Source organism: Anarhichas minor, unplaced genomic scaffold (genome assembly GCF_050575085.1).
Source record: "Anarhichas minor isolate MPS153535 unplaced genomic scaffold, ASM5057508v1 ptg000069l, whole genome shotgun sequence".
Classification (NCBI taxonomy): Eukaryota; Metazoa; Chordata; class Actinopteri; order Perciformes; family Anarhichadidae; genus Anarhichas; species Anarhichas minor.
Window position 1 is genome coordinate 792,241 of NW_027466515.1, and position 12,462 is coordinate 804,702.

Below are 12,462 nucleotides of genomic sequence, written 5' to 3' on the forward strand. Positions count from 1 at the left end.
TAGTCTTAGTCACAGGATGGGACAAGCTGCACTGCATCGGGAAAAAACAATAGGCTGCAAACCTCACGCCTGAAGGCTGCAGGTCTGCAGGGCCAGGGGGGAGACAGCAGAGTCCTCAGTGCTGGGAGGCATCATTTCCTTTGCTTCTACTGAAGTATTAAAGGAGATATATTTACTGTTTCTGCAAGTGTGCCAGGTGTGTTTTTCCTCGCTCGTCTCAACACAACAGATACACTCTAATCTATGCAGATTAGATTACGATCACGCACAGAGATCGTTCTGCCCGTGCATTCTGCCCGTGAGCTCCGTCTCACGGGCGGAACTGCAACTTGAATCGTTCATTTAGGCTTCAAGTCTTTTTGACAATACGCGTGTAAACGTGAGGTTGATTTCTAATTTTAAAAAAGCCAAAGAATAGTCTGAGGCCCCTACCGGCCGGGGGGCCAGTTAAGAGTATCGTGAGCAGGAAGTGAATGGCAGACAATAAAACAACAGACAATAAAAGGTGTTTTCAGAAAGTGTGAGTCAAATGAGCAACCACGGGAGGTCCTTGAGCATGCAACCTAACTGGACACCCAAAATATCATGCAGTCTGCTGCAGCAGAGTGCAAGATTAGCCGTGGACAGACACAGAGGTGCACACTCGCACACGGACGCACACACACACACATGTGATTCTCCTTGCAGCGATAATGATAATTATGGGGTTGAAGCTACGACTTTAAAACTTATGGACACATCATAAACCTGCAGGTGTTTCTTGTGTGGAGATCGTGAATATACAACTTTCAAAGTGAGGAAAAATACTCCAAATTAACAACTTTATTAATTTAAAGTATAGGTTCACATTATTCTAAGTCTGTCTAAAAATAACATTCAGGCCCCATATGAACACAGTTAGTTAGTTAGAAACGTTGTTGTCTATTGCAGTGAAAAGATAATAACAAAACAATGTAACTGTAGAAGTTACCCACTCGACTGTTGAAGCCTCCTATTAACCTCAGATAAACTACTGGATGCATTTTTTTCCCAGAATGAGGACTGTGGATTTTGTCCGCCATCACCTACATCACTGACAGCAAAGCAAACCCTGTTTTTAATGTTGTTATGGGAACCTGACTTCTGTTTTACGACAGACTTGACATCAATGTGACATGAGGACAACTTACATGGCAGTAAACCTCAAAAGAGTCTGTTGGTCTACACACAACAACATACAGAGCTTCTGCTGTTTACTGTTGTGTTATAAATATACACGGTTCTGTGTGTGTGTGCGTGCGCGTGTGTGTGTGTGTGTGTGTGTGTGTGTGTGAGTGAATGTGTGTGTTTGGCCCGACAGCCTGTTGCATTGCAATAATTCATCCTGTTTATTTAATTTGGAGGATGACCTACACGGGGCTTCCACAGTTTGGCTCAACAGGTCTAAAAACGTCCGAGGTCTGAATCACGGCGTCTATTTTCAGCCCGCCTTCACTTCCCGCCAATAAAAACAAAATGTTGCTTCAGAAGAAATGCAACATCATGCACAGATTGCACAAACACAAACACACTCACACACTCACAAGGCCCCTGTGTCACATTGTGAGTGGGTGGGTGTCAAACCGATCAGGCTGAAAATTGTGGAGCTGAAGGAGAAGTGAGGAGGTGAGCTGTGTGGGAGCGGGATGGACGGAGGGAGCTGTCTGTGTCCTCATGATCACTGCAAACTCATTTAAGTTATATTTTTATTATTGTGGGTGTTAAAAGGGTCACACTACAACACGTTATACCTGTAAATAATCCTCAAATTTAGTGATTAATACTCTAAGATTACGTAAAGGGCCGCTTCACTGATTTCATTTTCCAGGGTGGAAGGTATATGTACATTTACTCAAATGCTGTACTTGAGTACAGTTTTGAGGTACTTGAACTTTACTTGTATTTATTTCCCTTTACTTTATACTTCTATTTCATTACATTTCACAGGCAAACGTACTTTTTACTCCACTACAGTACATCTGACAGCTGGAGTTACTTACTTACTAGCGTTTGAAATTAAAAATGTTTAAAATGCTAATGAAATTAAACACATTGTTAAAGATTTGCTGTTCTCGGCAGGTTTGTGACCTCTTACATAAAAGTAAAATGTTTCATATGTCAATGAAATATTAAAGAACATTCACCCACTAAACTTCTCAGATATTTTAATTTAAATAACTGTTTAAGGCTCTTCGTGACTTTAATTACATTTTGCTGATAAAACTTAACTTAAAGTTACTGTGAGGAGCTTTTAACCGGTTATGAAACAGTCTGAATTTAATACTGATGCCTCTTTATGACCTTAAGTAAACAACACCATCAGTGAGAAAATTGGCTATTTCTGTATTGTTATTCTTAACGCTTGTCACCGGGTCAGATACCACGCAAAATCAAATGCAATCATGTTGGTTCACCAGAAACTCCTTCAGCTCAGACTCCAGCTCAGATCCGGCTTCACTGTACCCTGCAGTCAGAACTCCGGCAGGAAGAGGAGAGCTCTTCTCTGGGCAAAGTATCTGAATATGTCTCATCAATGCAGGTTTTACACATAAAAAATCCTGTCTAGTCATGTTGAGTACTACTGAGCCTATATAAACAGTTGTGGGATGTTTTCTGAGGCTCTAAAGGAGTTTTTGTTAAGTCGTTCAAAATTACCCTAATTATGTCGTTGTGGTGTTGCATTTTGGGAGGTATAGAATCCAGTGATATGGGAGCTTGACCCGTTTTAGGAATGAATAGTCAATCAATTTAAACCATGTTTTTTTTCCATCTGTATCACTAAACTCTTTCTAAGGGTTTCCGTAAGTTAGTGTTGTTTGCCCTCAAATAAGTCAATCTCCTGAATGAATTAAATTTGTTGAATTTTGAATTAATAACTTGAGGTAACAATAAAACAGATTGCTACCCTGACATATAATACCCTCACCATAACCAAGTGTTTCCGTTTCCAAACATAATGTTGTCGCCAATTTTAGGAACATTATCACTGGACTTTTTTTTTGCAGAATCCTCCAATATGCTGCGGACAAACGCACAATCACTTTGATCTGAAGAGAAAACACCAGGTCTAATAGGGTCCACGGCACATCAGTTCTCTCCCTCCCACTGCTTCCTGTTTCTCTCTGCTTTGAACACAGTAATAAACACAAATAAATCAAAACAGGCCGACAAAATCTCTTTTTCAGGTTGATTTTCCATGAAGTAGGCGGCCATCTCTCTCTTTTTATGAGCATGTGTGGGTGGGTGTTTCCCAGTAGAAAGATGTCCAAATGAACTGCCTACGTCTTTAGAATGAAATGCCAAACACGGATGCCACAACAAGTGAGTCACGCTCACATACATGAGTCATTGTTCATCTTGTGGGGACTGAAGTGAAGTTCTTACCTTCAAGGAAAACAAAAATCTTAGTGTTTTATTTGACTGATCATTCAGTTGAATCAGTGTGATGGAAAAGCAGCCACCTTTTGACCCCAAACAGCTGGAGAGTTTCACTCCAAAATGTGATGGATAAAGATGACATCCACATCTGGGTGGGATTATTTTAGGCGTTTGTGCCCTCTTTAATATATGCTCTATTGCATAATACTACATATTATATTGCTGGATTACAATTGTTGATGCATTGAAGTGTTCATCAATTTAAAGAGGGCAATCCTTCTGATTTCAGTCCTGGTTGATTTAGAATTTCAATTTGAGTGAAAACAATGGAGTTGTGCTGAGAGTTCAGCAGTCTGGAGTCTAGTTGTTGAGTTGTTGAGACCATCCTTGGTTATATGAAGCAATGTGACAAAAATAACAACTATATTTTCAATATTTGAATGAAAAATTATTGACAACAGTATTGATGGCCAACTGATAAAGTCCCACAATGAGACGGCCATTAATTTGAATTATTTAAATATATATTTAAAGAATCATTGGTTCAGATCTGAGTCAAGCAGCAATGAAACTGGTTTAACCAGCATCCGGACACTTCATTTGTATGTTTTACCGTCAGTATATATGACCCACCCTACTATGAACCACCCTCTGCCTCTGATTGGTTAGTAGTCGTTGTCTTAAACAGGGTAAGCCAATCAGAGGTGGTCGAGCCTTTGCCTTCCACGGAAATGTGCCTGGTGCGGACGTGTGTGACAGTTGGTCAAAAATGGCCTTGAAGTCGATATGACTGACCGCTTTTGAGTCAAATCCCTGTATGAAAATCACGCCCACAGATTCATACCACCATATATTTTGTTGTGTTGTTTTTTCTCACATGTCCACAAATTAAAGAAACACGAAGAAATCGCCACATGAAAGAGACGAAAGCAGACAGCAGGCAATGAACCAAAGAGTAGGACAAAGAGATGAGACCTCACTCTGTCATAATTTAGGACTCGCACAACGTCATAAAAGCGTGAAGCCTCTGATAGATTGTAGCTTTTACGAATTTAATTACGAATATTTTACCCATGTGGTGTGTTCCTAATGTATATAGTCACAGTTATATTAAGTTGTCCATGTATTACATTTAAATAAGGTTTTTTTGTGAAACAAACAAACAGCATTACGTGTATTTATTTATTTTTAACAAGTACAGAAACTCATACTACCGGAAGCTTCATTTAACATTATATTCAGTTGCTCAATATAATTTAGTTAATTTGACAATAAAAGACCAGATTTATATCTCAACTTGTGTGATCACTCTGGTAGATATTGTCATTTTTCATACGAAGAAAGGATGTCTGCGGGGTGAGTCATCTCATCAATAGACGATCTTTGTCGCTAGCTAAAGAGCTACCGCTAAAGTGGAGACCGGACTGCGACCGTTCCTCGCTCCGGTATGATGCCAGGTGACAGCAACATGACCTCCATCGTTCAGAGAATAGCTCGGCAGGCTCTCGTCACCTTCAGGAGCCCGCCCCGGGTCGGCGAGGAGGCCGCTAAGTCTTTCCTGGAGAACCAGAGCAAACTGAATAGTCTGATGACGGAAGTGCGAGCGACGGACCTGAAGCTGGCCCCGCGGAGAGGAGGAGGAGGAGGCGGCGACGGCAGCAGCAGCTCGCCCGGCGGCGTGTCCCCTCCGGTCACCTACATGCACATCTGCGAGACGGACCAGTTCAGCATGGGGGTGTTTCTGCTGAAAAGCGGCGCCTCCATCCCGCTGCACGACCACCCGGGCATGCACGGCATGCTCAAAGTCATGTACGGCAAGGTCAGGATCAGCTGCTTCGACCGTCTGGAGCGACCGGCCGGCGGCAGCGCGCAGGCAGCGGAGATGGGCGCTCTGCGGCGCTCCGTGCTTCGCACCATCGACGAGTACACGGAGGAGAGCGGCCCGTGTGTCCTCTCACCCGACCGGGACAACCTCCACCAGATCGACGCCGTGGACGGCCCGACGGCGTTCATGGACATACTGGCCCCGCCGTACGATCCGGACGACGGCAGAGACTGTCACTACTACAAGGTCCTGACAGAAGCGGAGGTTAAACACACAGAGCAGAAGGACAAGGAGGTCTGGCTCGTGGAGATCTCACAGCCCCCGGACTTCTGGTGCGGAGGGGAGCCGTACCCGGGCCAGGAGGTCTGCCTCTGATCCATCGGACTGACCTGCAGCCGCAAAATGTCTCCTTTTTCTCGGGCTGGTCTGGTTTATGCACCCTGTAGTGGCACGAGGCCGGGGGCTTTTGGACTAACATCAATCGCTGTAGTAAAGAGTAAACATCGCTCAGTAAAGGGTCACTCTGAATCATGAATGCACGTGAAGACTATTGTGAACTGTTCCTGTAGAGAAACCACAGCACAACATTAGCTCACCTTATTGTAAGGTATTGTAAACAGTGCTGTTTACAATTGCAACTGTTTCTATTTCACCTCGACAAAGAATTGGAGCATCCTGTTTGTACTGTGATCCCTCTCTGTGTCTGTTTTAAGGATATTATGAGCAGAGAAGTAGCTACAGGAGTTGAGTAATTTTACTACAATTATAGTTTTCAGATATTTCCCCCCCCCCCCCCCCCCAAAGGGAACACAATCAATTTATTTTGTGATGCATTTGTTTCTAGTCCCTAATTCTCTGCTGTTATCCGAGTCCAGGTTTGGCACTGTAGTCTCTAAAATATCTCCGATCAAATGGGAGAAGATGTTTGACTCTGCAGGTGTAGATGATTGACAGCCGTAACAAGGGAAAGAGAGGACTTGTGAGGTGTTGAGGTCACATGTTGTCACCTCTTTTATCTCCTAAAAAGTTCCATCACACGCACTCGCTGGCTTTATCTGATGGATTTAGTTTAATTAAAGGTGGTATCATTGTGTGAACATATGAAAGGTTAATAAACCCCAAAAGCACCTAAATTGGAGGCCTCTGAGAGGTATGTTTGCAGGAGAAACGCCAAGAAATGACAAATTGATGATGTGCAGGGCTCTAATGCTGCGTTCAAGAGGAGTCAGGAAGTCTGCTGCTTGCATGTTTTTGTCGAAGTTTGTGCTTCAAGTTTCGACTGTAAAATGGAAATTTGGAGACAACTTCTGATCGCATAGCAATCATTTTTTATAACCTTTTAAATACACAACATTTCAACTTCCAGTATTGCATGAAGTAGTTGCTTTTGGCAGAAAGATAATGGTGTTTATTAATGATGTGCAGTCATACTAACAGTTGCCGTCTGTTGCATGAGGCATGCATGCATTATTTTTCCCCACGCTGCAGCGCTGAAACATAATCTGAGTTATAATCTACTTATTTGGACTTCCAGACTTCTGACTGCGTCTTGAATGCAGCATTAATAATAAGTGTGTCCCACCCTGAGCTGAGCTGAGCTGAGTTGCCTCTGTGGAAGTTGCCCGAGACCAAAGAGGGACTTTATGTGTCTAATGTGTGTTTCTAATCGTCTTCCTGCTTTGTGGCGTTTGTTCCAGTCGCATTAACAATTCAATCTTCAGGTCTCTTTTCGAAGACTCAAATATATCTGCCGGTTTATTTTTGCGTTGTGTTTTAAAACTAGAAACTGTGGAGCACCTTCTTTTTGTTTGATCCTCAGGACTGTTTGTGATTTGCATAGCTGACTGATCTTCAGGAGACTGTTTAAAGTGGACTAAAAGCTTCTCGGCACAAAGTGTGACTGTGTGTTACCACATCTGAAAAAAGAGAGGTTTTCATGAATGAATCAGGAATGCGAGGGTTTGAGTTTATGATCATGTTTAATAGAATGAAAAGTGAGCAAAGAAGTGAAGCTGAAAGTGACGACGTGGTTCAATGAAGAGGTTTCATTCAAGTTTGCACTACTGAAAAATGATGCTTTTCCTGAAACAAGTGGTTGCAAGACAGTAAAGCCCTTATAGATAAACGAAAATCTCTGCAAAGTTTTGAAGTTTTGGGACAGTTTGAAATGTGAAGTCGTGCATTTCGGATAACTTTAAGAAAACTTGTGAGTTGCTGCAAAATGTTGATTTTTAAGAGCAGTGAATAAGACTCGTGTGCTAAATGTTGTATCACTGTGGGAATAAAGGCTGTATAGGCGACACGTCTTCTCATTAGCTCTACTCAACCGAGTCCAGAATCTGATTGTGGGTTAAATGATCGGCAACTGTATCGATGTGTTTTGCCTGTAATGAAGGTTTTCGTATAAAATGTGCTGTTTATTTTTGCCTAAAACACGTCTGTTTCATTTGCGTCAGGATGTGATGAAGTGTGAAGAAAGAGCAACATGATGACTTTAGATACATTTTATTTTATTTGACATGTTTTGACGAAGCTCCTCGTGGCGTTGCTCTGAAACATGTTGACGCAGTGAAATCTACTGAATCAAGTTGACCTATATGTTAATAAAAGGCACCGAGCGCTCCTTTAGCAGGTTGATGAAGCTCCGTGTGACTGAAGGGAAAGTAGTTCTGTCTTTGTTATGAGTTTAAAGAGTCTTAAATGGAAAAATGTCTTTGAAATTGTCTTTTAAGTTACTAACTTTTGCAAAGATACATGTAAACTTCTCTGCATACTGTCCCTATACGTTGCAAAGTATTTTATACACCAACCTAAAATTGAATTTGAATGTGTGTGTTCAAGTAGCTTAGTTTCAAAGGTTGCTGCTGACAAGAAAAGCTCAACCTCATGATTCATTTAGTAGCTGTTGTGCAGCAGAGGGAGTTTCAAACATGTATGAGAAATTAAAAGGAATTGGAGATGAATTTGAACGTCTAATTCCCTGACAAGTGGGCGAACACCGTCTGCCCGTGGAAGGGGATGTGACCAAAAGCTCCAGAAGAGTCTGTAAATAGACGTTTATGCCGAAATAAAGAGAAGGAACCGCAGGCAGCCATGACAACTCGACAAGTCAACGTTTATTTGCATCGACAAGAAGCGTCCAGCAGAACAAAAGCTTTAGTGCTCCACTTGTTTGCATAAAAATGATAAAACACAACTTTTATTTTTCCAGTGAGTGTCTCTCTCTCTCTCTCTCTCTCTCTCTCTCTCTCTCTCTCTCTCACACATCATTCTTCAGGTAGAAACGCGGGTTGGATTTTTACAAGTATCAAGTGTGCATACACTTGAAAATACAAAATCTAACCATAAAGAAACAGATTATCAGGCTACAATCTCATAAAATCCCAACATGTGCCATAAACTAATGTTAATGTCACTTTCAACGTTTCTTATATGGTACAAAATACAGGTTATAAAAAAGCTTCATTTTGCTGCATTTAGCCAACCACAATTCCACCGAGTTCCCACTTTCGCCTCCGCCCTGGTTTGTGTTGTCACAATATCTCTTGGGTGTTCTCTTGACTTCACTTCAAATTAACGCGCTCCCTCGTCTCCTTACTCCGACAAGCGTATATATATATTTTTAAAGGTGCTAAATTTGAAATTCAGAGCATTTCTGTTGCCTCCACACGGCTCTCCACATGGCGACGGCTGAGCCGGCGGCTCGCAGCTAACGGTGCTAACGGCGCAAACAACGACAACAGCGCTGACAGAGCTGACCATGTTGATGTGAGGGGTAACGCATCAACATGGAGGAGCTCCTGCATTCAGCTGCAACCGCCGTCTGAGCGCCACGCAGAGCGATGGCCGTGAGCTAACCAGCGGGGCAGCAGGCTCACATGCACAAACATGCACTAAAGGCTACGTAAAGAAATCACAGAGAAGCTCCAATTACAACACACACACAGAGGGACTTCCTTCTCTGCAGGTAGACATCACACCATCATGTATTTACATAACTAATCGTTGTTTGCTGCTTAAATAATGCTCTGAATGTCGTATAGAGAACCTTTAAATATTGTGCACCAGGGACACTAAAATAGAGACTGTAATTTATGTTTGGCATCTGTTTTTTGTGTTAACATCAACCTTTCAACATTTTGCATCCATGGTGACATAGATTAGTCCATTTAGATAAATAAGCATCATAGCCAATTTAGTATCACATTACAAAACGTATTGCATGTATCTGTCTCATAAACCCTGCAAAACATCTTTTAACTTTAATATGATAAATATTGAACATTGATGACGTCGCTACTACTTAACTGTGCAGAAGAACATGTGAGGATTTCCAGCTTGCAATTCAATAATTGGAGATGGGATGAATACTGAATTACATTTGGCCTCACGCCGAAACCAAAATGCTGAGAAGAGAAATTCTTGTTGTAGGTGATTTTGGGAGTAGGTTGTTGGAAAAACTGTCAGTTTAAGTGAGGGCTCAAACCCCCCCCCCCCTCTGGTACCACAGTGATTTATTGTAATTTTTCTGAGATTACCAGATTTTGTACATTAAACTGCAGTTGAAACCAAACCACAGCTGGTTAAACTCCTGCATAGGTCAGCTGACCTGCAGCATTTTGGTCTCATGTTTGCAGCCTCGATTGTAATTGAATCCCTGAGAATATGAAGCATGTAGTCAACACACTGCTTTGCCACAGAGCACTAAAATGAGCTGTAGCAGCTGGTCACACTGTGTTTTAAAGAAGCACACCAACTGTTATCATTTAAAGTGTAAACCAAAGTCCATTTACAATTTAACACCACAATGTCCAACTTTGTTTGTGTGTATGACTGTCTATTAATAATCTGAACCACTGACTGATGAGGAATTATGTTAATGTGATGAATAACGACGGCATGGCCAAACTCTGGTCCCTGATTCTACCTGATGTGCTTCCAAAGAGATTTCTTCCACCTCTTGACTAAATAAACTACAAGGTAAGATTTGGACTCTTTTGGCTGACAGACTGAGGCAGGAGCCGATCCACTGGTCATGTTCAGATTGAGAAAGTTCCCATTCACCAGCATCGGGCCGTGCGCGATGAGGATTAAGACGCTGAGGATTTCTTCTCCTTCTGCCGGAGGTGAATCTTCATGTGCCTCCTCCTTTCGTCACTCCGGGCGAACTTCCTCCCGCATTGGTCGCAGGAGAAGGGTTTCTCCCCGGTGTGCGTGCGGATGTGGGTGGTGAGGTGGTCGCTGCGGCTGAAGTTCCTCATGCAGATGCGGCACTGGAATGGTTTGTGGCCCGTGTGGATGCGCAGGTGTCGGCTCAGCTCGTCCGACCGGGAGAACCTGCGATCGCAGTTCTCCGCCGGGCACGGGTACGGCCTCTGGTGGACCGGCGTCTTGCTCGGCCGGTTCGGGTACTTCCTGGGTCTCAGGATCGGCCGAAGAGGGAGGCTTTGGTGGCTGGGGAAGGCGGCGGCCATCGGACCTTCGGCCGCAGGTGACGGCGCACCGAGCGTAAAGTTCCTGATGGTGTTGAGAGGAGTTAGAGGCGGCGGCACCCTGAGGGAGTCTAGCGGGTACGGGAGTGATTTCCTCTCTGGGAAAGCCGCCTGGATATCTCTTTGGCAGCTCTGCTGGTAGAAGCCTCCGTACTCGGGCATGATAGACAGCAGTGCGGCGCCGTCTACAGTCGATTTAGGCGTAGGGTTGTAGGTCGGAGGCGGGTGGTAGGACACAGAGCAGGTGGAGGTCGACAGGTACCCCCCCGCCGACTGGTCCTGGTACATGTCCCCGCTGCAGGAGTAGGAAGGGGCCGGGTGAGGGTGGGAATGAGGGTGAGGATGAGGATGATGATGGGGGGGCACGTACATGTGACTGATGTCCGGATGGCCGTGCGCCATGGTACAGTCCCCCGCGTCAAGATCTGGCGATCTTGAACACGACGCAGACACCGGGGCGGCGATGTCAGCGCTGATCACGTTGATGACCTGCCTCGGTGTCCACGGTTCTCCTGCGCCTCTGGAGTCCACCGAGAACTTGCCAGTAAACGCCACTGGGTGCGTGCGTAAAGTTGCCACGTACTGCGCCAAGTCCCCGTAGCAAGGCAGCTCAGGTGCGCTCTTCCCCTCGAACAGAAGGGTACCTAGAAGATGTAGAAAAGTACACTCGGTTAGACTGCAACAACACGAGCATATCATCTCATGACACGGGTGTCTTCTTACTCCCAACACTTCACCGTCATTTGATTAAACATTTTGGAGCAATTCAAATTAGAATGTTGTACTTTCACCCAGACCTCCAGCCAGACCACCTCAGGACAAATAACACAAATTCTTACCGCTTTCATTCTCTTCATGTTCTTCTTCCCCTAGAGCCTCTTCTTTAAAAACAATCGACCCCTCCGCTGAGTACACATCTCTAGGAATACTGTCTACAAGACTGCTGAGAGATACAAAAACTTCATTCGCTATTTTAGTAGTCATCCTGGAGATCAGGCGGTTTAGACTAATTCTAGGAAATATTTTAGTCCATTTTTCTCTCAAACATTTTGTCTGTTCAGCCCGTCATCGCTTGTAAACAGCTCCTGAATGCTGCAGTATGGTTATAAAGGGAATCGCTGGGTGTCCCGGCACGTCATTCACCAAGTATGGACTTGGGTTTGAAAAAAAAGAAAGAAGAAGAGGGAACTCCAGAAATAGGATTGGTGGAGCTCGCCGTGACAAAACGTGGAAACAATTAAAATGACATGTTGAAGTTGAATAAACCCGGAAAAAAATGGGGAATCTGAATTTTGGGTTTTGTATTTTAACATCTATCACAAAAATCATCACGTGCTTCGTGCTGCCCTCAGACACATGCAGAGGAGAAAAAAAATCTCCATCATTCGGAATTCCGGTCACTCTCTCTCCATAAAAGGATTCTCCGGTGAGGTGAGAGGATCTGGGTCTGCTTATATGGCTGGTATCCGGGTAAAACTGTGTTGCTTTGTTTTGTCTTTGTGCCAGCTGAGCCCACACACTGACAGCACAGACCCATTTGTTTTCTCTCTTGCCTTGTCAGGAACAGATTTCTGCTCTGACTGAGTCTTGCTATTGTTGGCTGCTGAGATAGATGGGGTGATTAGTGAGAAGAACAAGAAGCTGGTTCCTCTTGGTGGTGTCCCCATGTTTAGTGGTTTAGTTTTAATGATGATGTTAGGCACATATGTGCAGTTGGCCTATGTGTTAGTACTGTAGAGAGAAAACCTG

General features: G+C 43.8%; 2 protein-coding genes across 2 annotated transcripts; one reads left to right on the top strand and one right to left on the bottom strand.

Annotated features, from left to right (window-relative positions):
• The first annotated feature begins 4,696 nt into the window (after positions 1-4,696).
• Positions 4,697-7,654, top strand: adob (2-aminoethanethiol (cysteamine) dioxygenase b). Its single transcript, XM_076078966.1, has one exon. It carries the CDS (start codon positions 4,844-4,846, stop codon positions 5,594-5,596), a length of 753 nt encoding a protein of 250 aa, XP_075935081.1. The 5' UTR covers positions 4,697-4,843; the 3' UTR covers positions 5,597-7,654.
• A 2,318-nt stretch (positions 7,655-9,972) lies between these two features.
• LOC142934589 (early growth response protein 2b-like) lies at positions 9,973-11,697 on the bottom strand. Its single transcript, XM_076079005.1, has 2 exons — positions 11,553-11,697; positions 9,973-11,357 (listed from the first exon to the last, which is right to left on the bottom strand). Exons 1-2 carry the CDS (start codon positions 11,695-11,697, stop codon positions 10,312-10,314), a joined length of 1,191 nt encoding a protein of 396 aa, XP_075935120.1. The 3' UTR covers positions 9,973-10,311.
• Positions 11,698-12,462: the final 765 nt, after the last annotated feature.

Coding starts and splice junctions, on each gene's coding strand:
- adob (XM_076078966.1), top strand. CDS start 4,844: ATGATGCCAGGTGACAGCAACATGACCTCCATCGTTCAGAGAATAGCT.
- LOC142934589 (XM_076079005.1), bottom strand. CDS start 11,697: ATGACTACTAAAATAGCGAATGAAGTTTTTGTATCTCTCAGCAGTCTT. Junction 11,358..11,552: donor ACATGAAGAGAATGAAAGCG/GTAAGAATTTGT, acceptor TACATCTTCTAG/GTACCCTTCTGTTCGAGGGG.